Below are 23,456 nucleotides of genomic sequence, written 5' to 3' on the forward strand. Positions count from 1 at the left end.
GTCTGAGTTGCAGAAGGTGATCGTCGTAGCAGTAGTTGTTCTCCATCCAGTGTTACAGCAAGCTGTGAGTTTAGCAGTGAACTGTTGCCACATGTATGCTATGAGCATGTGCAGGGCTGTAAGGGCAAAGGACAGCGTAGCAAATATGACCTTAATTCCCAATTCATGACGCTCAACAGAGGTGGTTGTGCACAGCTGGGGGCAGAGGAGACCCCTCCCGACGTATCCCAAGTTTTCTTGCTGCCTCTCTGTGCACTGGGAATGGATTTATCATCGACATCGTGCCTGGCAGCCGGAGTGGATGTTTTTTGGGGGTTTGGTTTGTTTGTAGTTTTCTAAAAAGCTCTCAAAATACATCAGATCACATATTTCCAGTAATGTTTCTGGTTGATGCTGAGCCATTCATAGTAAACACGTTTTTATTATCTCTGTTCCAAATTCCTCGCCCCAGTTAATTTTTGAATGCGTGTTATGAAGCCCAAGACTGACGTTTTAGGCCCGTACGTTTTGTGTTACCCAGAGGCTTCGGTCACGGCTCCGCTCCCTCCTGTGGCAGCTCTTTAGCGCGGAGCTCCGCGCTCCTCCGCCGCTCTGCCGGCCGCGCTCTGCCCGCACTCGGTGGGGCGTGGCGGGCGCCCGGTGCCGGCGCACGTCACCAGGAAGCGGAAGCGCCTCCAGCGGAATTATTTCCGGGTGCGAAGAGCTGAGGGAGCGGGCGGGAAGCGACGGTGGGAGCGGGCAGGAGAGGGGCCGGGACCCGCCATGTGAGACACCCTGACAGCCCCAGGTGAGCGGCGGGCGGGCCGGGCCCCGGGGCTGCGGCGGTTCTCCCGTGGGGGCGGAGGCCGCTCTCGGGGCGGGGGGTTCCAGCCCCTGACAGGCCCCGCAGGGGCGGTGGCCCCGCGGGACAGCCGCGCAAAGCTCCCGGTCGTGCCGCCGTGCGGCCGCTGCTGTCGCGAGCCCCGCGCTGGGCCGTGCGGGCGGTGGCTGCGCTGCCGCGGCCGACCCTGGCGCCGCCGAGCTCGCTCTCCTCTCAGCCGCATCTTACAGAAAGCTGTCGCCGCGTAACCTGAGTCTGTGACATACGTGGTTCCGATTTGCAATTAGAGAGGACGAACGCGAGTGCGTCTGGGCCTATTCTTAGTCCGAACGGGGCTCGGCATAAGCAGCGCCCCGTGCTCGGCTGGCTGCAGTGCTGCTGGACCGGCACCGGCTGTGGAGCTGCTGCCAGAAGTTAGCGCGCCTTTCGACTGCCGCTGATCCGCTTGAGGAGTTGGAAGTTCTTGTTAGGACTCGGTCCGTGTAGTTAAAAGGGCCCTTCAGAAGCTCTGAGGTGCAGTGTGCACGATTAGGTTCATTACAAAATAAAGCAGAGTTGAAGGTGAACATGGAATAAGTCTGATTTGCCCCATAAACACGGATATGGGAAATCCCAGACACGAGGAGGGAGGGGAGGAAAAGAAGTGATATAGATATTTGCACTGTATATACACACAGCACTAGTCAGTTATTTCTGTAATAGTTAATGGGTTTATCATTATAATAGATAAAAGCTCAGTCTCTATGCATTTCATAAAGGCCTGGCTGTGCCTATATTGCACGTCTGATCGTGCAGTCAGTTGTTTCTTTGATTTCAATAATAACTTCTCAGAATGTACCTCAGAGTTGTCAGACATTTAGGAAATAATAGGAAGTGTGGGATGTAACTATTCAGGATTAAATAAACAGCATTCTGATGCTTCTGTATTAGGAAGTTGGTGCACAGAAGAAAAGGCAAGCAATTGTAAGGGGTCAATTTGAGAATAAGGGAGGAGAACAGCCCTCAGACCAGCAGTCTCATAACTGCTGTCTTTGGATATTTGCTCAAATAAGAGGTTTTCTGTTGTTGGTGTTGTTGTTTGTTTTTATGGAAGATCTTAAATAGGCAATTCTAATAATTGCCTTGGTGCTCCATACTGAGAGCTGAGAATAGCATTGTAGTGTTTACAGCATTAGTACTTTATATGTACATGTATAGAACTGAAGTGGTTAATATTAATAGTCATTATGTTAATATTAAAATTACCCACCCCTTAAAGTGTATTCTAAGGATGGCCAATACGATGTTGTCTATGTTCTGTACATACACTTGTTGCTCTGTCTGTAAGGATACTCATCCTGCTGTAGTCAGGTGAAAAATAAATCATTTTCAATTCCTGTTGAATAAATGTCAAAATTTGTTAAGAACTTCCTACAAAAACAGAAGGGTTAATGTATTACTCATATACGAAAGTGATGGGATTGTATCCTGTGATGCTTTAGGATAGCAGAGCTTGCATTATAGACATGAATTTTCCTTTGTTTTCTACTATGGATGTTTTGGAAGGTGTTGCATATCTATCCACAGAAAGAGAATTATGATACTCATTTCCATTGTAGTATTTTGATGCCTGCCCATGAAAAGTATTCAAGAACTAGATTTGCTAGTAGCTGCACTTCAGCTTGTGGTGGCTGGCTTTAGTTTATTTAGGAAACATGGGTTATCCTGTATTTTGTGAGGTAATGTAACTTTAAATTTGCTAAGCAGTCTTCACTATTATAGCAAATAGTTTGGACTAAAATATACATTCAGTGTAGCACTCATTTTCAAAGCTCTTTTGAGATTAATAGTAAAGTATGTGTACCTTTTCCTGCAGTCTTTTTAATACAGATAATTCACTGCAGTTCACTAATTCAGGTTTTGACAAAAATGATCATATTTCTTTGTCTTCCAATGGGTACTTCTAGCTTAGTTCAGAGCTTCCCAAAACTTGAGATGTTTTGTGACTTAATTGTGCAGGTTGATTTGTGAATGGCCACGACTGGGAGGAAAGAGAACTTAAAACCCTTTAAAAAAAAGATTATAGTTATTATTCTTAAAGAGAACTGATTAGTTTCATAGCCCTTTATTTTTGTGAGACTGTAGCAGAAATGCTAAGTCATGGCCTGAAACAGGGATTGAGCGCTAGGTGAGAATGCAGGGCCAACCCAGGGGAGCTGGGGTGTGTGCAGTGTACCTGAGAGACCAGAAGGGGTGGAGCCAGGATCCACCTCTGCCCAGACCTCATTTAAGGGTTGGCAGGGGAGGCAAAGAGTATCTCCATGATCACAGCTGATAGGGATAGCTGATTCATGGATTAAAAATACTTTTGAATAATAATGTGTTTTTGCTATAATGTTGTAAGCTCTCACAGGTGGGTAAGTAGTACAGTAGTAAGTACTAAATACTACAAAATTTAAAGGAGGATAATTTGAATTGTTCACCACTCAGTGAGAACAGCAGAATGTATATTGGAGTATGAATGATGTTAAACAGGTGCAGACTTAGAAGCAGAAATTAATACTTAACTGGCAGACGCACAACTTCATGTTGTAGTTTTCAAGATGTTTTCCTGGTGTTACTGTGTGATATCAGAAAAATGAAATACTGATCATGTTTTATCATTATCTATTCTTGCTGGCTTTTTTTTTTTGGCTTTGTCCTGGTTTTAAATATCAGTTACTAAAACTCCAATGAAGAACAGTTTACTGGTTTTCTCAATAATGCTCATCAGGTCAGGAAGGTGGCTATCTTGTTTATCTCCTATTTGTAGAGACAGCAAACCGTTGTTTTAGTGACAGGTGATACAGCTCCAGTTCTTACTTGTAAGTTTTTTATAATATTCCTATTGATTTTTGTTTTTAAAGTTGGTGAATTTTCATGATTTAATTTAATTTGTTCATGTGCCTTATTACAGCATGTAACATAGGACATAAATAGGAAAAAAAAATCTCTTAGTATGTTGTGATACTTCAGGGATGCTTCCTGGATTAGGAATTCAATTAGTGACATTGAGATCTGTTTGTCCAATTGGACGAGCAGATACGGTGGCAATATTGTGTGTTTACACTACTGTGTTAGTAAGAATCACAATGAAAGTCTGAAGATTCTTGGGTACTTAATTAGGGTGTATAATGTTAATTGATGCCTGCTACATACACTCTCAAGGGAAAAATGTTTATTAATTCTTTTTACAGTATCATGGAGTGCCTTTATTTAGATTGTTTCCTGAAATTTATACATTTATTTAAAACCTCTTAGAACACCCTTTGCTGCTGGATCAAGAAAACGAATACTAATGGGATCAAATATATGTTAAACTTTAAATGGTAAATTGTCCTAGCTAGGAAGTGATTACTGTGTTAGATAAGCTTCAGAGCCTTGAAGGAGGAATAAATGAAAATCACAAAAAGAAGCTTAAAAAATTGAATGTTTGCTGGTGATTCCCGCTCTTTTCCTTCAAATAGTTCTTTGCCTACTAACTCATTCTTTGTCAGGAAACCTGACACAGTGAGTAAACAGTTTAGAATTGAGTCCACACTTAATTATTTACTTCATTCGATTTCTTTGTTTGGGATGTAAATATTGAATGATGGATTTATTTAATAATTATTGAGATTATTTTTTTAAGGAGGTGCATGGTTTTTAAAGACAGAAATGCAATTGATGACAAATTTATTTCGGAGATTAATATGCTACATATCTGGACCTAAGGAATACAGTTTTAATTTAAAAGTATCTCTGTGTGTGTGTGTATTCAAACAGATGTTCTTCTGTTAATTTTCCTTAGTAGATTTTCAAAACTGCATGAAATACCTTCCAAAAATAATTCCTGGACAATTTATATGTACAGTTCCCTGCAAGTGGCCGTGTAGTCACCTGCTTCAAGACAGCGAATACTGTGATCTTTTTGACTCGCCTCGTGACTTTAATATTCTTTTGAGAGTGTGGGACAATTATTCTGTAGTCTTTACTAGGGAGAAAAATTATAAAGTTCCTTTTAGCTTTGATACAGACTGTCCAATGGACCCTGTCATGTTATAAACAGTTGAGTTCTGAATCTTACATAGGGATAATTTGAGTGAAAGCATTGCAAGAAATAGGTAGATTGAGACTCTTCTTCTCATATTGCATCAAGTTTCTATACTGACAGTTTTGTAGTAACACACCTTGAACGGATCAAAGCGGTAATTTAACTTCAGCATGCAGAAGTGTTTCTTTTTGGAATGGAAAACTGTGTATTCATTCTCAGTTGTAAATGTTCTTGTTTTTCTTTCAGATTCCACTTTACATCAGTAGAAATGGACAGCAGCAGTTTCATTCAGTTTGATGTGCCTGAGTACAGCAACACTGTTCTGAGCCAGTTAAATGAACTCCGCTTGCAAGGAAAGCTGTGTGACATAATTGTGCATATTCAGGGTCAGCCATTTCGAGCCCATAAAGCTGTCTTAGCAGCCAGTTCGCCATATTTCCGTGACCATTCAGCGTTAAGCACCATGAGTGGCTTATCAATATCGGTTATTAAAAATCCCAATGTTTTTGAACAGTTGCTTTCATTCTGTTACACTGGAAGGATGTCCTTACAACTGAAGGATGTTGTTAGTTTTCTAACTGCAGCTAGCTTTCTACAGATGCAATGTGTCATTGATAAATGCACGCAGATACTGGAGAGTATTCATTCAAAGATCAGTGTTGGTGATGTTGACTCTGTTACTGTTGGTGCTGAAGAAAATTCAGAAAATCGCAATGGAGTTAAAGACAGCAGCTACTTTGCCAACCCTATTGAGGTATCTCCCCCCTATTGCTCTCAGATGCGACAGTCAACAGCAAGCAGTGATCTTAGGATGGAAACTACTCCAGGCAAAACTCTACGTAGTCGACTGCAAGAAGAAGGGCATTCAGATCGAGGAAGCAGTGGGAGTATCTCTGAATACGAGGTTCAAATTGAGGGTGATCATGAGCAAGGAGACTTGATAGTAAGAGAAAGTCAGATTGCAGAGGTGAAAGTTAAAATGGAAAAGTCTGACAGGCCAAGTTGTTCTGATAGCTCTTCCCTTGGTGATGATGGATATCATACTGAAATGGTGGATGGAGAGCAAGTAGTAGCAGTAAACGTTGGTTCCTATGGGTCTGTTCTACAACATGTTTATTCGTTTACCCATGCCTCATCACAGGCTACTGGTGTGTCTGAATCTTTTGGAAACCTTAACAATTCAAGTCCTTCAAGGTCAATGCTGAGCTGTTTCAGAGGGGGTCGGGCACGCCAAAAACGGATATCCAGTGGTCATTTACATAGTGATGTTCAAGGCTTGGTGCAAGGGACTGATGGTGATTCCATGGTGAGTAATACAGGATATGAAAATAGTCCACAGGAAAGAAATGCAAGAGGTCACTGGTATCCATACAACGAGAGGCTGATTTGTATTTACTGCGGAAAGTCTTTCAACCAGAAAGGGAGCCTTGATCGACACATGCGGTTGCACATGGGAATAACTCCTTTTGTGTGCAAATTCTGTGGGAAGAAATACACCCGCAAGGACCAGCTTGAGTATCACATTCGCGGTCACACAGATGATAAGCCCTTTCGCTGTGAGATCTGTGGCAAATGTTTTCCTTTCCAGGGTACACTAAACCAGCATTTGCGAAAAAATCACCCTGGGGTAACAGAAGTAAGAAACAGAGTGGAGTCTCCAGACAGAACAGAAGCATTTGTGGAACAGAAAGTAGATAATGATGCTTCAGCTTCTGAAGCCATGGATTCTAGTATGGAAATTCATGCAATGTCTAACACATCTGATTAAAATATTACACAATAATAAGTGCAACGTAAACAAGCACATTAATAATGTATTTTTAAAAACTTTTATTCTTTTGGTAGTCTTCATTACAAGTATAAGAGCCTTTTAATTTTCCTGACCTTCTGGAACTTGTTTTGAAATCGTTTCTGGAAAAGGCTACATAAATATTCTTTGTTTCTGTAGGAGGTTGGGTTGGTGGATTTTGTTTGTGGTTTTCTTTTTTTTTGTTTTCACTTTTGAAAATGCTTAAAATATAAAAGACTGTGCTAGGGAACAGATGGGAAGAGTCTGATAAAGTGTCCCTGCTGGTTGATCTGGTAAGACACAAATTCCAGTGGAGAAAGATATTAGAATAAGATTTGCATCTCTGCTGGATACACCAAGAAGCTGTAGGTTTTTTTAATTTAATTTTATTTTACTTTATTTCCTAGATCCTACTGCTGATAATGAGGGTTACGTAGCAGTGGGGAAAGAGAATATTACACATTTGATTCCCTCATGTGTACCAATGAATTGGGTTTTTTTCTTCCTAACTGTTTTTGATAGTCTGTTTATATATATAAATTTGCTTTATATATATAAAATGCTTTCACTTTTCCTATTCTGGTTGAAGTGAATGTAAAAATATGTGAAGGTTTATACCATGTACCATTCTTTCAACTGCTAGATCTCCTCTGTCTAGGGTTTAGGACTTCAGACTATGGGAGAGTCTTTTTGGTTTTAGAAGAATGTTTGGTTTTCCTTTTATTACTTCGTGTGCAAATGAGAGCAAAGTGTACTACCTTGTTTTAATGGCTTTGCTCTGTAACATTTGTAAACCAAATGCCATAAATCTATTAAATTATGGTTAAATTGTTAAGGGGTTTTGTTAGTTGTCTAGAACATAAACTGGGCAACCTGTGGTGCTGACCTTTTTATATATATAGAGATAGATATATATCTATATATATATATTATATATATATATTTAAAAAAAAAAAAAAAGAAAAAGAAAAAAAGAAAACTAATAGCAAACCCAAAAGTAGCATTGTGGTTTTTACTGGCCTCAGAATCTACCTTCATTTCGTACTGTAGAAGCATACCAGGTAATTAAATATAACTTCATTGCTCTTTGTGGTTGGTTAATACTAACCTGAGAGATATTTTGTAGTTCAAACTGTAGTATTTCCAAGCAGTATTTAATAGGTCTCTTCACAGAGAGCTGTTTTCAGGTGCATAATGACTTCCTACTTACAGCTCCAAGTGACGTGTCAGCACTTGGAATTTGTACTTTTTTGTATTAAAATTAAAAAAAAAAAAACAAATACACTATGGGAACTTCAAGCAATATGTCTGTTATTTCACATGCAAGTATTACAGAGTTGCTGTGGCTTCCCTCATATCTTCAGTGGTTGTTTGCTGCATAAATGAATTACCAACAACTTTTCAAATACTCTTTGTTTCACCAAATGTTTCTTTTGAGTTGTTGTTTTTTTTTAATATGGTGCTAACTTCATCATTTAGGTCAGTATGATATATTAAAATGTGAAATGTAATGGTAACAGTTAAGGAAAATTAAAAAAATAAAATAAAAATCACACAGTAGTGCTTAAGAGACCTCAAAAGCATGAGCTGGCAAACACTACTACGTAGATTCTACCTGATAAGCAAAATGAAATGAATCACATACTTCTTTAAAATACATGTTTTGTATGTTTGGGCCTTATTGTTTAGCAAATAATGAAAAGATATCTGTGAACTACGTCTATCTGTTGTTTGAGTCCTGAAATTCAGAGAATAAAGGCTCATTCATAAGTTTGAGGAAAGCAAAGAGGTAGGTTTGCTATCTTGTAATGCTTTTTGGGCTCCTCTGAATTTGGGGCATATGTGTGCAGTAGCTTTATTGAATACACTAGTTCTTAATATTGTGACGGTCTGCAATAAGAATTCTATTAAATACCAATTTTCAGTATAAATCTGCTGGCTCCTTGGGGGCAGTTTTAATTAAACGGAGTACCTAATTTGCCTGTTTGTCCTGAAACTGCCTAAAAAAAAAAAAGAGGTATGGGGAGATGGGACATTGTTTTTCTCCCTGAACCAACAATAGAACTGTTGTTTCCAGTAAAGGAAATTGTATGTCTGTGTCTAGGGGAGGGGAGGTAGTCTGTTCGTTTACCCACTTAAAAACATGTTCGTGTTTCTGATACTGTTTTGTTGGTTTTTTTTTTCTTACATGTTTAAGTAATTAAATGAAAAAAAAAAAAAAATCCAACCTGAAAAATTAAGTTTGAGACATGCAAAATCCAAGAAATGTACAGTTATCCTTAACCCTTATCTTGGATCTGTGCTGTGGTGCCTTTGGTGTGACTTTTCCCATGGAAGTATGAGTTGAGGATAGCAGGATATGGGTACTGATTTTATATTTCTTGAATTTCTCAGTGTCACAATCTTAATGCTGTTTAAATCTTGTTCTTTGTATTTGTGAATTTATTGAACTGGTTTGAGTTTACCAAAGAGTGACTTATCCAAAATTGTCTCTGACAAAAGCAGACAAACAAACAAAAAAAGCATAAACGCAAAATCACTTTGATTGTACAGGTTCAGGTTCAAAACATTTTAACAAGACTGTTAAGAAGCAGGAAGTGATCTCTCTTTCTACAAAATCATGATTCAGCAATTTGCAAGTTTTACTTGCTCCTATTCATGTTGATACGCCATTTACCTTTTCAACTGCTAGCAGTGTTAAGAATTACCAAGCCATAACACAGTACTGTAAATTTCAACAGTGCTTCAAAAGATGCATACATAGGCGAGTATAAAATATCATTCAGCATTACATTTACACTTGCGAAGTGAATGACTCTGGTAGAAAACAAACTTCAAACCTGGCTACAGCAAATAAATTGTGCCTTGTCACATAACGGTATGCCAGGATTAACATTGTCATGAAACGTGAAGCATTGTCTAATGGAAGTTAATTTCACTAGTCCGCCAAAAAAGAGTATGCTGTGTTATTTTAAGCAGACTATGGAAGTGCTGTACAGCATCTCATTTCTGTACAGTTTTAAGTTAGCATGGAGCTGTTACACATTTCATTTACAATAAATACAGACGTCAAAATCTGTGAGTATTTGACAGCAAAATCATGAAATTATGTAGGCTAGTTCATAATTGAGTCTCTTCTTAATCTACCTTTTTGATTATAGACAAATGTGAAAACAGCGACAGTGTCCTTTCCTCTATATGTTTAAACAACTATGACAAACTGTGAAAATAAAGGATTTTATATCTTTGCTAATGTTTGTGGTTTTAAACAGTTATTTTAGTTTACTTAATCAGTTATCTTCCATATTATTTTAAAACTTGTAAATACATTTAGAAGATAGCTTTGTAAATACAGTATGTTAGCAGTTCAGTATGGTCAATAAGTCTTCAAGATTGGCTCTGCTCTTTTTAGTGTGAAATCTTTCAGTAGCATAAAGGATACTGTCGTTTCACTGTTCAGCAGAATATACTGTAGGCCTGAAATGATAGTTTTTAATGCAGTCTTCCCAAGCATAAATTAATGTTTTATGCTGAAGTCTTTGGTTTACTTTTAGACAAAATAATGAGGCCTCTTAATATATTAAGTTTGAATTTGGGGAAGAACAGCAGGAATAAAATCAAGGGCTGGGAAACAATTGAATGAGCTTTACCTTTAAAAATATATTATTTGAATTTTTGTATTAGTTTACTGTGATTCTTTTATTGTCATTTTTCTAAACAGGTTTCAGATGAAACTATTGAAAGGGACTCAAATATGCAACACCTAATCTATTTTCCAAGGGAATTTTACCCTTGAATGGTGCTTTTTGACTGGTCAGGGTTATTTATTAAATTTTATATTTGAAAGTCTTTGCGTAATTGTGTAAATTCTTTATATGAATCTGTTTAGTTCATTCATTGTAAACTTCATAATACTCAGTGATTGAATCTGAAATTTAGTAAATTTAGTAAAAGTCATTCAAAATGTTCAAAGTTGAAACTCTGTGCATTTTACATATCTTTTAACAAGTGCCAGCGTAGATGTATTAAATACTGTAGTTTGGGTATATTTGCACATCCTTGTGACAGCATGAATTTCCTTGTGTAAGTTTTCATTTAAAAAGAAAAAGAAAAAAAAGGGCAAAAGAAACCTGGAATATGTTCCTCTATTTATTTCTTCAGGGGATGTGAAGCTGATTATCAGTAACTGAGCAGGTTTGCTTCTAGTTTACATAAGTAATTCCTACTATGGTAGATACAATGCACTGCTGTCTCTCCAATTTACATGTGCTATGAATTCAGCCTTTGGACTTGTATTGCAAGCCTCTGGTTGTATCTGATTAGATAGAGCTCTTGCACGATTTTAACAGTGTTTGTTTCTGACAACAATTTGTATTTTTAAATAACTTTTATTTGTATGGTTGTTTTCATGATTAATATTTGAACAGTTTGAATGACTTGACTGAGTGTCATGGTCTTGCAATATAAACTGGTAACCTCACAACTCCACACTTCATCGCCACATGAAGTAAATGAAGCTAGCTAAGCTGATGCTGTAACAATAACTTGCCGTTAAGAATTATTTTATAGCATGAATTTTAAAATATTTATTCAAATGATATTTTACTCTTGTATTCACTTTGGTTTTAGATTTGTGACATGAATATTTCAGTGCTGCTTTATTTTGTTCTGATGAATTTGTTTCTTGCTTGTAAATCGCTTTTTTTTTTTTTAATGGTATAAAGTCAGTGGGAATTGCTGTTTGTAAATTAAAATGCTTCTAGAGCAAACCTCTGTGGTGTCAGTGTCTACATTTAGATATTAAGTAGTGGACTTCAGGAAAAGAATCTACACAAAGCTGCAGCTTTATGTGTGTTTATCTCCTGGGAATCAGAAAACTTTAGAGTCAAAGTACTGCTGAAGTTTCGGTCTTTTTGCTTGTTCAGTTCTGAACAGATTCTCATTTCAGTGCTGTGCTTCAAAACTTGTCCTGCAGAACAATGAAAAATACAGCCTTGCAAACTAATAGCAAGCCGGAGATAACTCAGTTGGGCAGGGAGGTGTATTTCCTTTCTAGAGGGATGTTTTGCTGTGCCATTTATGACAGTAGAGCTAATGCTGTTCTCACCACATGTAGGAAACAGCTCCTAGCATACAAGCTTGAATTTAACACGAGTAGCCAACGACTGGTAGCTATTTTCTGCTGGTAGGCTAGTCTTAGCTTCTTTCATGTTAGCTGGCTCTTTAAGTACCTTTGTAACAAGGAACTTCTAGCAGTAATTAATATATCCAAAACCAAGTGTGTGCTATCACTGATTTGCTGAGATAGACTTGTCTTTTGAGGGCCAGGCAGAATCTTGCAGAAAGACAGCTAATGCTATTAAATTTTATTTAACATTTCCTAGCATTGTTTCCAACTCTCCATTGTATGTGGGATGTTAGCTAGAAAAGACTTTTGTCCTATAATAAAGCTGAATTAAATTTATATAAGCTATAAACTTAGCAGGAACCAAAGGGTGTGCCTATATCAGTTGAAGGATCTTGACTGGCTCAGGGGGCAGGGTTTTATTCCCCTCAGTCAGAACAAAGCATCTGTTCCATTGTGCTTATAGCTTCTGAAAAGTCAAATAATGTGAAGTAGGTTAAGTAAGATGACTGAAGGATGGAATAAAGGTAACATTGCTTTCACTTGAGGAAGGAGAGCAGAGAAACAACCTAGCGAACTGGGGTTTAGTTTCTTGTTCTTCTTGTTATTTTAAGGAGGTAAATTGTTTCCTCTTGCTGGGAGGCTGCAGGTCGTCTTCTGCAGCCAACTTCTGCAGCGAACCCGCTCGCAAGTTCCCTCAGAAAATAGTTCCTGTTTCCCTCATTATAAATAAACAGCTTTGGCTGTTTCCTGTTCACACTTTCTTGTTCATACTTCAGTACCTGTCTTCACTGTCATGGTACTACTATAAATCAGGCCCATATTTAAGAAAGACGTGATCCCATATGGCATCCCTGGGAATCTCATACTATGTAAAACAAAAAACAATTAACTGTAGGCATGAAAGGAGAAGAAGGGTTTTGGTCAGAGAGGTGAGTTGCCGTCACCCACACTAGTTTTGCTGCTCTTGAAACAGAAGGTTTTTGATGCAGTTTTGTGGCAAACTTGCAAAGTTGATGGAGAGTTCTGCAGTGGGAAGCAGTACTGGAGAAAGCATAAAAACAAGAAGGCAAATGACAGTGATCCTGACTAAACGTAAGTAAAACGTGATAAAAATAAAATAGATAAAATAATCTGTGGATTTTTAGAGTGGAAATTTAAAAGTGAAGATAATTGTTTTTGGAGTGGAAAACTCAGGAAAAAAGTGAAGGCAAGGATCAAAAATGAGAGAGATGACAAAAATAAAACAAAAAACAACCAAACACCAAGAACAGGAAAGTATAGGTTTGACTCTGTAGTCGTCAAAAATTGCCATGCTAGTCAAGCTGAAATGATGTCAGTCAGATTTTCACACCATATAAAACAGAGTCTGCCAACTCCAGGCCTGTGCATAACACATCAGAAGTCTGAAAATGTCCTGAGACAAGGGCGAGGTGTTCTGCTGTGATGGATGTGAGGTTGTGTGGGTCAACTGTGGAATCTGGGTGGGAGCTGCAGCTTGTCTGTTATCAGCACATGAAGATGAGAAATTAAAAGGAGTTATTGCAGTGCATCAGATTATGGTAAGATTTTAAACATATCTGTAGATTTAACAAAATTATCCATATATTCTTTGGCTTTAACACTTGGAAAGTATTCAGGCTTTTCTCTAACTCCATTTTTCTCTAGCTGCATTTTTGCTACGTAGGATCCTAATTTCACCTAGTTTTATCTAGGGATACACCACCGACCTTGAATAGTTAGATCTGTTTGAAGTTGTAATCCATGGCAATAATTACAGTGCCATAGTACAGTATGTATAGTTAAACTTCAACTTGCTTGTTTAGAATTTGCTCCTAATAACTTGGAGAATGGGCTACTTCAGCTGAAATACCCTATAAAATAATTGTATTGTACAGGGTAAAGTGACTTATTTCAAATGCACTAATTTTGTATTGCCTGAAAAAAAAGTATTTCCTAAAACAATTCCAATTAATGCTGACAGACAAATACACAGCAAAAAGTAAGGCTAAGAAACTACTTAATGTCTCATCACTTCAGTAGCAAGCAGCACCTCTTGATCCAAATTAATGCAGCCTGCCTGAACTGCTCAAATGATGTTTGATTCTATTTTTTTCTGAAAAAAAAAAAAAAAAAAAAGGAAATTTCAGTAGAATAAATACTGAACAGACTTATCATTACTTATATGCTTGTTTTTGTGGGTACCCACCATCATTTACTTTAGATTTTACATACAGATGTTCTTGTAATATAGAGTTACAGCATTGCTATACATCTCTTGCTGGAAGTTACCACTTGTGTAACTTAATCAGCAGAAGGAAAGGTGACCATTCCCGTGTGCAGCTGGAGCAAGGACAGGATAAATAGCAGAACAGGGTAATATTAGATGGCAGCAGTAAAAATATTGACATATTATCTCCAAACCTTTTAAGCAATGCAAATCTCTGTTACCCCAAATGGAATGTTAACTCTGAAATTAATTAGTGCTAATTTCATTCAGTTCATACCTGATTGCCCAGTGCGAGTGTTTATTTGATGCATTTTTGTAGTTGGGTATTTATAATATTCTGAAACACTTCAACTTTTCTCAGCTGGCACACTGGAACTCAGTAGTAAGAAAAATAGACTGAGAAGGAATACTCATTGAAAGGGTGCTGTAAAACCACTTAGCAAGTTAGGAGGCAGACCAAGATTATGTACAGATGTTATGTTAAGAAGGCTGAGGAGAAAATTTGATTTAGGTTAGAAAAAAAATTATGTTCTTGCATTTAAAAAAAAAAAAAGACAAAAAGTTCTGATCTTTCTTTCTGTACATGCAGGAATAAACTTCTGTCATGCAAAATGCCTGGAAACAGCTTGAGGGGAAGCTAAAACAGCCAATATGAGCTCACAGCATTTATTGTTTCGCAACAAAAATCATGTGTCCAAAATGCAGCCTGACCCCACGGATGGTTCGTTGTGTCACATTCATGAAATAGCGCAGTCCAGTTGTGTTCTGCACAGATTCACAGGGATTTAAATCAAATATCCAATGCATTGAAATGTAGGCAGTAACTTTTAATAATGGGGAATGATGTGACTAATGACACATCACAATGATGTTTTTATAGTGATATACTTCCAAGCAATTGGCCAATCTTTTCAAAAAAGCTCAGTACAGCACAGCCCTAAATCTTATCTATGCTTTTTTTATCTATGCAGAAAGAATTCTACTCCATCCCTCCCCCCAGCAGAGGATGCTCGCTAATTGTTTAAAACACGAATTATGGAAGGATAATTTAAGGAGCAGTACATAGTAGTAACCTGAAGTGGAAAATAAGAAAATACTCAGCCTTCACTTATGATATATGTCCTCAGTTTAGGCAGCTGCTGAGCAATTCCATCCTCAGCAAGGCAGTGTTTCTATCCAGGATTTCAGCCAGTGGCCAAGATTGTTCAGGCAATGGACATTATCACAATGTCCATCACAATGGACATTATCACTTTGCAGTTCTTCAAGAAAATCACTTTGAAAACACTGCCCCAGAATGTTATAATTAGGGTAAGAATTAACTACCTTGCAGGGCTTTGTTTTTGTTGTTGTTGTTGCTGTTGTTGTTTTCTAATATCAGGTGATGGAGCACTGGGACAGGTTGCCCAATGAGGTTGTCAAGTCTTTTGTCTTGGAGATGTTTGGATATGGTTGCAGGCAACCTTCTCTTGGCGGCTCTGGTTGAGCAGGGCTTGGACCATTCTGTGATTCTGAATTTTGGGCAAATGCTGTCTTTAATGTCCTGGTATAATGAGATAGGACAGATAGCAAAGAGTCACAGAATCACAGAATTGTAGGGGTTGGAAGGGACCTCTAGAGATCATCAAGTCCAACCCCCCTGCCAAAGCAGGTTCCCTATACCACGTCGAGTGTAGAGTAGTCTATGCCTATGCAGTAAGTGAAGGTGTGTATGAAATAAGCTGCAGTTCTTCAGCAGCTCTTAAGGAAAAACAAAAAAGAAGCTGTAGGGAAATACCTTCGTGCTTTGATTTGTATTTTCAAGTTGCGAGCATCATTATTCCCAGGCAGATCCCAAATCTATGGTTTGAGTTTGCTTGTTTTAATTTCATTTCAGAATGAACCCATTTACTTTGGAAAGAAAGTTCATCCATATTTAACTGGGACATCTGAAGATCTTCAAACTGCTCTAGATTTAATAGCTGTTCACTAGTTGTTCACCCAATGATAAACAATTGTTGGAGACATAAGAATGGACATAATGCAGTCTCTCAAAACTTCCTTCTAAGGAATCTCATTTAGTTTGTGTTCCCTTGTTCTCTATACAAAACTTGTCTGATGCACTACACAGCAGTCCTGTGTGTACAGAGCAGAACAGAACAGCCCAAGTTGGAACGGGCCCAAAAGAATCAATGAGCCCAACCCCTGCTTCCACATAGCACCACCTCAAACCCAAATGCTATGGCTGACAGCAGGGTCCAAATGCAACTTGAGCTCTGGCAGCTCTGGGCTGTGCCCACTGCCCTCTGTTACAGAACCTTTTCTAGCCCCCAGCCTGACCCTCCCTGACACAGCTCCACGCTGCTCCCTCAGGTCCTGTTGCTGTCACTGGAGAGCAGAGCTCTCAGTAAGGACATGTAGGCCACCATGAGGCAGACCAACCCAACCTCAGCTGCTCCTTACACACCATGACAGCGGATGTGATGTCAGACCCTACCACATCTCTATAGCCCTCCTTTGGACACTCACTAATAGTTTTATGTCCTTCTTACATTGTGGCACCTATATCTGCACCCAGCGTTTTAGGTGAGGCCACACTATGCAGAGCACAGTGGGACAATACATGCTCTTACCCAGTGGCAGTACTGAGTCTGGATCAGCCCAGAGGATGGCAGCCCCTCGGGTTCCAGGGCACTGCAAGTTACTTATGCACTTACTGTGCATTCACTTCTTGTGTCCAAATTATTTATAAAAATGTAAAAGAGAAGTGGCCCTAAAAGAGAGCCCAGCAGGACCCTATAGTATCTACCTGCCAGCCTGATGGGACCCCATCTACTAAATCCCTTTGTGCTCAACCTACCAGCCAATTAATTCCTCTGTGTACTTGTGCTGGGCATTTTGTCCAGAAAGACAATGTGAGAAGCAATATTGACAACTTTGTTAAAATAAAATGAATGAAAAAATCCCCCCACACCTACTGGCCTTCCTGGGTCAAGATGGAGAACTTTATTACAAAGGGCCTGTGACTACCAGGATCTTCTTTCTTCCCCTTCATGGAAATGGGGACATTTTCCACCTTCCAGTCAACTGGGCCCCTTCCAGATTCCCAAGGCCATTGCAGAATAGTTGGGACCATCCTCTCAGTGGTATCAACCAGCTCTTCCCGTACCCTGGGATGGATCCCATCAGCCCCTGAAGACTTGGCTGCATTCCTTTGGAGCACCACATCTCCACCACGTTCAGCTGGGAGCTCGCACCAATGTGATGCAGCTACCAATCAAAAGAGCAGGTGCTCTCCTTGTAGTGATGTCTGAACTGGAGCAGCAGGAACCCCAGCAGTGTCTGTTCCACCGAGCAGCGCGGATACCCCCGTTACAGCCCTGAGGCTCCGACTCATCCCAGGAACCCGCCCAACCCAACGCGGCTCCTACGAGCCCGCACACCCCAGGCGAACCGGCCGGCGGGAGCTGCGCGCACCTGCAGACAGCGGCGGCTCCTGCGCACTCGGCCGCTCTCTGCCGTGGCCCCGCCCCGCTGCACGCGGATTGGTGGGCGCTGCCGTGCGGAGCGCCGGTTGGTCGGTGAGCCCGTCAGTCCGGCGCGCCCCGTTCTCTCCCTTGGATTCCCCCCTTTGCCGGCTCGGGCCTCGTTGTGTGTCTGTGGCGGGCGGGCTGCGGTTTCGTTCTGCTGCCGAGGTGTCGGTACCGAGAAGGATCGCGAGTGTCGTCCGGGGCCGCAGCCTCCGGGACAGGTGAGATGTGGCCGAGCCCCGCGTCCCGTACGGGGCAGGTGTTCGGCGGCGGGGCCTCCTCGCTGGCACGGGACGGCTGCGCCCCCTGCGCCGCACAGCGCCCTTAGGCCCATCCCCGCCGCCCTCGTTCCCGTCCCCGCCTCGGGCGTGTGCGGCGGGCGGAGCTCTGCGGCCGCGGGCCCGGACGGAGCCCGAGCACCGGGGGGAAACGCGCGGCTCTCTGGCGTTCCGTAGTGGCGGGGCGCGGTGCGCGGTGCGGTGCGGCCCCAGGGCAGGTGTGAGGCGCGGGGCCCTGCAGCCTCCGCGGGCTCTGCCCGTAGGAGCGTCCCCCGGTCCGCTGCAGCCGCGCTCAGTCCCACCGGAGCTGTCGCTGTCCTCTGCGTCCGCCAGGCCGCGCACCTCCAAGCGCGTCTCGTTACCGCTGCGTTACGTTGTTGCCCCTTTCCGGCTGCTCCTTTCCATACACCGGCGCAGGCGATCTGTTGTGAGCCGTGTGTGCTGCGCAGGCGGGTTACTGACCGGTTCGCTGTTCAGGTCTGATGAAATGAGGTTGTCGCTTTGGGGCCTGAGGATTCGGGAGGTGCTGTGCGGTTCGAGACGCAGCTGGATAGTGGAAAGTGCAGATAGAAACCACCTGGATTTGACTACATCCTCTGGTGGGCTTCACGAATAAATTTGGAAGCTGTTCTAACGCAGTATGGGTTATATTGTACACATAAGGAGCCTCGATTGCGTGAAATCTGTTGTCAGATCACTTCGGGTTATTTTTCTTCAAACTTGAGCTGCGCTGCAACAGGCTGCAGGGTGTCGAGATGTCAGCGTTGGGTGGAGAAAGAGCTACTGATATGCTTGGCTACAGATCTGCTGTGTGCCCCCGGTCTGTCAATGTGTGTGTGTGGAAAAGGAGCACAGTTACTCTCCCATCTTCTTTTTTTGCGAGAAAGCGTTAAATCTGGGTTGGTCTGTGTTGGCATCTGGATGGGTATTCCCTACTTTAAGGACTTTCAGAGTTGAGTGTAGCTTAGGTATGTTGTACACTGGCTCGTGCTTTTCAGACTCTAAGGACAGAAGGGTGATTGTTGTAGGTGACTCCCTTCTGCAAGGAACAGAAGGCCCTATATGCCGGCCTGACCCTACCCGCAGAGAAGTGTGCTGCCTTCCTGGGGCACGGGTCAGGGACATTTCAAAGAAAATTTCTAGATTGATTCATCCTTCAAGACTACTCCCCCACCACCCACTTTTAATAATTCAGGCTGGCAGGAGGAAGTTGGCAAGCAAAAGCCTGAGGTCCATCAAGAAAGACCTCAGGGGAATGGGCGAATACTTGAAGGAGCTGGGTGCAGAGTGATTCTTTTCTTCTATGCCCGTGGTGTCAGGACAAAGAATACAGGGTGTGATCAAAAATACCCATCTCTTAAACAGATGGGTTAAGAAGCTGGTGCAAACGCACAAGAAATTTCGGCTATTTTGACCATGGGGCAATCTACAGCTGCACCTGTGAATGAATGGCTGCTGAGCTAGCAGCCGTCCCTGAGGCGTAAGAGGGTATTAGCCTGAAAATTAGCGGGACTCATTGATAGTCTTTAAACTAGGAACAAGGGGAAGGGGGCAAAATAAGGCTACTGGGGTGCAACGGTGCATTTCGAGGGGATTGTTACCAAACTTGTGGGCAAAGATTGCAGGAGTGCAAAGGACGGGAGTAGGCAGGGGGATGCTGGGGAATGCCCGCTGTCTCTAGTGGATCCTGGATCGCTCATGAAGGTGGTGGAGACGGACAGCCCGGCGAAGTGCCTTTATACTAATGCACGGGAGCCGAGCAACAAGCAGGAGGAACCTGGAAACTGTGATGCCCTCTGAAAATTATGACATTGTTGCTTATCACAGAAGCAACACTGGCTAGGATGCACTCCCACCAATTGGGATACTACAGTCTGATGGCTATAGGCTCTTTAGGAGAGATAGGCGAGGTAGGAACGGGTGGGGAGTCGCCTTTAATGTCAGAGATTTGGATAAACGTGTGAGGAGCTCCCCATGACAAACAGTCAAGAACACGGTTGAGAGCCTGTGGGTTAGAATTAGAGATGGACTAATTAAAGGTCAGCTGTATTAGGGGATAATACACAGGCCACCTGATCAAGGGGAGGCTGCTTGATGAGGCTTTCTTGCTCCAGATGCGTGAGCGTCCTGCTCACGGGCCCTTGTTCCTGGTGGGGGAGACTTCACCAGTCCCTGACATCTGTTGGGAAAAACCACACGCGAGCTGCAACGAGTCCCAGAGGCTCCTTGGAATCCATTGATGATAGCTTTCTGGTTCAGGTATGTTACAGACCGACCCAGACAGGTTCAAGCGTTGCCTGGACCTGCTGCTTTCACCAACGCTAAGGAGATCATCAAAAGGCGTCAAGCGTTGCGAGGGCTGCTGGCTCCCAGCGATGTTCATGCCCTGGTTGAGTTTTGATCTCAAAGCGATGTGGCCTGCAAAAGGCAGACCAGGATGCTCAAACTTAGAGAAGAGCAAGACTTCAAGCTACTCAATGGAATGCTGGCCAAAGATCCCCTATGGCGCGCCTGGCCCTCAAAGATAAGGAACGGTTGAGGAGAGCTGCTACTTTCAAGGTGCCCTCCTGGCAGCCACAAGAGGTCTCCATTTCCCGCTGATATAAGAAGTGGCAGAGAGGTAGAAAACCGGCATGCTCAGCAAAGGAGCCTCTACAGAGGAACTGAGGGGAAGAGAGGGTTGTACAGCTCTGAAACAAGGGCTGTGTCACCCGGGAGAAAAGAATAACAGGGTTATGCCGTCCGAACTTGCAGATGTGGGATCAGGAAAGCCAAGGCCAGTGCGAAACTGACTTGGCGAGGATGGTGAAAAACAACAAGAAAATCCTTCTACAGGCTACCATTGGCAGAAGAGACCAGGCCAAAATGGGCGTCCTACCTTCGGTAAATTGTAAAAGGAGAAATGGCTTCAACCAGATGAGAGAAAGCTGAGGTCTTGAATGAGTTCTCTCACCCGTCTTACACTTGGTGGCCAGGATTCAGTCTTTTTTCACGTCCCCTAAGCTCTGCACCCCATACTCCATTGGGGACAGGAGCGTAATATCCCTCCCCACTGTAAGGTAGAGCAAGTCCGAGAGTGCCTCCTTAGACCTGAATAGTATAAGCGTCTATGGGGCCAAATGGCGTGGCATCACCAGGGCTCCTGACAGGAGCTGCTGAGGTGGGTTGCTGAGCCCGCTCTCCATCAATATTTGAGCAATCCGTCGGCTAGTCAGTTGAGGTCCCGTGATTTGGAGGAAGGTTCCACGCTCACCCCTATCTACAAGAGGGGAGTAGGGACGACCCGGTAACTACAGGCCGGTGAAGTCTTCCAACCCTCTCTGTGCCCTGGGAAGATTATGTGAACAGATCCTCCGGGACAAATCTTGATCACATAAAGAACAAGCATGTGATTCGCGAGACACGCCCAGCATGGCTTCCCAGGGAAGCGTCATGCTTTAACTAATCTTTCGTGGCCTTCTATGAGGAGTGACGGCGTTGGTTGGATCGAAGGAAGGCGACCGATTGTCATTTTACCTGGACCTGAGAGCAAAAGGCCTTTGACGATGGTCCCTCCATCACATTTCCTCATCTCCAAGATTGGAGAGGAGGTGGATTGGATGGGCTGGACAACTAGATGATAAGCAATTGGTTGAAAAGGCGCAGACAGAGGGTGGGTGTAATGGCTCCTATGTCCAGCGTGACGGCCGGTAAACGAGCGGCGTCCCTCAGGCGTCGTCTTGGCCGACCCGCGTGCTCTCTACAACTCTTTATTAATGACATCGATGGCGGATAGGGAGTGCACCCTCAGCAAGTTTGCTGCACGACACCAAGTCTGAGTGGTGCGAGCATCGATACGCGTGGAGGGAACAGTTGCCAATTCCAGCAGGGACCCTTGACAGGCCTGGAAGCTGGTGCTCTGTGAACCTAAATGAGGCTTCAACACGGCAATGTGCAAGTGTTCTGCACTTGCGGCCCGAAGAACCCCAGGCACCTGTAACAGGCTGGGAGATTGTCCTAGAGCAGCTCGCGAAAAGCAACCCTAGGGGTCCTGTAGCATGAGAAACTTAACATGAGCCCACCAGTGCCGCTCTGGCAAGCCCGAAAAGCACAATGGGAAATCCGTGCTCCATCAGGAGAGGGGTGTCAGCAGGGATAGGGAGGGTGATCGTCCCTCTCTCTCTCTGCTCTTGTGAGGCCCCCATCTGGAGTCACTTGTGTCCAGTGTGGAAGCCTCATACACAAAAAGATACTGGAGATTTTTGGAAAGGGTCCACGAGGAGGGCCACAAAGATGATCAGGGGCTGGGAGCACCTCCCCTTTGAGGAACAGGCTGAGGGAGTTGCGCCGTGTGTGCAGCCGAGAAAGAGAAGTTGGAGGTGCACCTCATTGCAGCTTTCAAACTACCTGAAGGACTGACTCGGCCCAGGAGGGGAGCTAAACTACTTGCGATAAGGGCTGATAATAGCGTACTAGGGAAATGGTTTTAAGTTGAAAGGAGGGGATTTAGGTTGGAGTTCTAGGGAAAGCTTACTAGGAGGGTGGCTTCGGTTCCTGGAACAGGCTGCCAGTGAGGTGTGGATGCCCCGTCCTTGAGCGTGTTCAAGACCAGGTTGCGACGGGCCCCGCTGGGGGCAACTGATCTAGTAAATGTGTATGTTTGGTGGCCCTGCTAGGCAGGGGGGTTGGAACTACATGATCCTTGAGGTCCCTTCCAACCCGGGTAATTCTGTGATTCTGTGATTCTGTGATTCAGATTTTTGAATATTGAATTAGAGAAGCTGCAACTGGCGTGTGAATGTAGACTTCATTTTTGTGTTTAGCAAAGTGTGGCTGATCCTGAAATAGAGACTGCTTAGATGGCATAGTTGAAATACACTGCTTCCAATTATTTTCTTCTATGACTAACATCTTTTTAAGTAGTCAGAAATTCAGTATCCCATCTCTTAAGTAAGCGTAAGTATATTTAACTAAGAAAATGAAGGAATTTAAGTACTAAAAGTCTGTATTTTTCTCATGTTTTGGTAAGTGAGCATTTTCCTGTCTTTCAGAAATTTCTCCGAAATAAATATTGAGATCCCTTCTGAAGGAACATGTTAAACCAAAGGAACTGAGAAGATGGAAACTTTGTGGAAGCTTTCCTAGCGCCTTCAGCAGGTACCATGAAGTGTAGAATACATCAGAATCCTTACACTTGTCTACAGCATGATTTGAGTTAGTTCTTATAGTGGTAGTGGCTGTTTTTTGTCATTCCTTCATATATTTAGTGGTAAATGTTTTCTCTAGCAACAAGCTTTTCATCAAGTATAGCAAATGCATGGATTATTTTTGAAATGATTTTTGTTAGTTTTGTTGTGTGAAATGTGCTTTAGCTTGAAAAAAATATTGGTCTCGAGATGAAAAGATGACATGGAGGTCTCCTTTAGTATTCTGAATATCGATTATGGTTTTCTACAGTAAGTTGTTCCTGCATTAGTTTGATGACATCATGCATCATGTACATCTGTTCTTGATAAATCCTGTCTGCCTCACTGTAGTCTGCACCTTCAGTAGCAAATGACCTTTAACTATTAATAGTGTGAAGGTGGAGAAGCAATTATTTCTGCCTAACTGAACTATTCTATCATGCTGGCATTTGTAGAGAGCAGGGAGTTTGCTAAGAGTTTTTTCAGATG

The 23,456-nt window shown here is 42.4% G+C and overlaps 2 protein-coding genes across 11 annotated transcripts in view; both read left to right on the top strand.

Moving 5' to 3' along the window:
• Window positions 1–654: 654 nt before the first annotated feature.
• Window positions 655–11,429, top strand: ZBTB34 (zinc finger and BTB domain containing 34). Its single transcript, XM_015879483.2, has 2 exons — window positions 655–787; window positions 5,118–11,429. The coding sequence occupies exon 2, from the start codon at window positions 5,140–5,142 to the stop codon at window positions 6,637–6,639; it is 1,500 nt and encodes a 499-aa protein (XP_015734969.1). The 5' UTR covers window positions 655–787; window positions 5,118–5,139; the 3' UTR covers window positions 6,640–11,429.
• Window positions 11,430–17,630: 6,201 nt separating this feature from the next.
• RALGPS1 (Ral GEF with PH domain and SH3 binding motif 1) overlaps window positions 17,631–23,456 on the top strand; it is a 91,775-nt gene continuing 85,949 nt past the window's right edge. For 8 of the 10 annotated variants that reach the window (XM_015879390.1, XM_015879399.1, XM_032448045.1 and 5 more), the window contains exons 1-2: window positions 17,631–17,745; window positions 22,833–22,938. The gene's annotated coding sequence lies outside the window, so the exon portion shown is untranslated. Of the gene's footprint in view, window positions 17,746–18,285; window positions 18,402–22,572; window positions 22,738–22,832; window positions 22,939–23,456 lie in introns of those variants that run through there. The other 2 variants (XM_015879391.2, XM_015879393.2) reach the window with 2 other exon arrangements.

Source organism: Coturnix japonica, chromosome 17 (genome assembly GCF_001577835.2).
Source record: "Coturnix japonica isolate 7356 chromosome 17, Coturnix japonica 2.1, whole genome shotgun sequence".
Classification (NCBI taxonomy): domain Eukaryota; kingdom Metazoa; phylum Chordata; class Aves; order Galliformes; family Phasianidae; genus Coturnix; species Coturnix japonica.

What these genes read in the sequence shown, in the direction of transcription:
- ZBTB34 (XM_015879483.2), top strand. Translation starts at nt 5,140, where the DNA reads ATGGACAGCAGCAGTTTCATTCAGTTTGATGTGCCTGAGTACAGCAAC.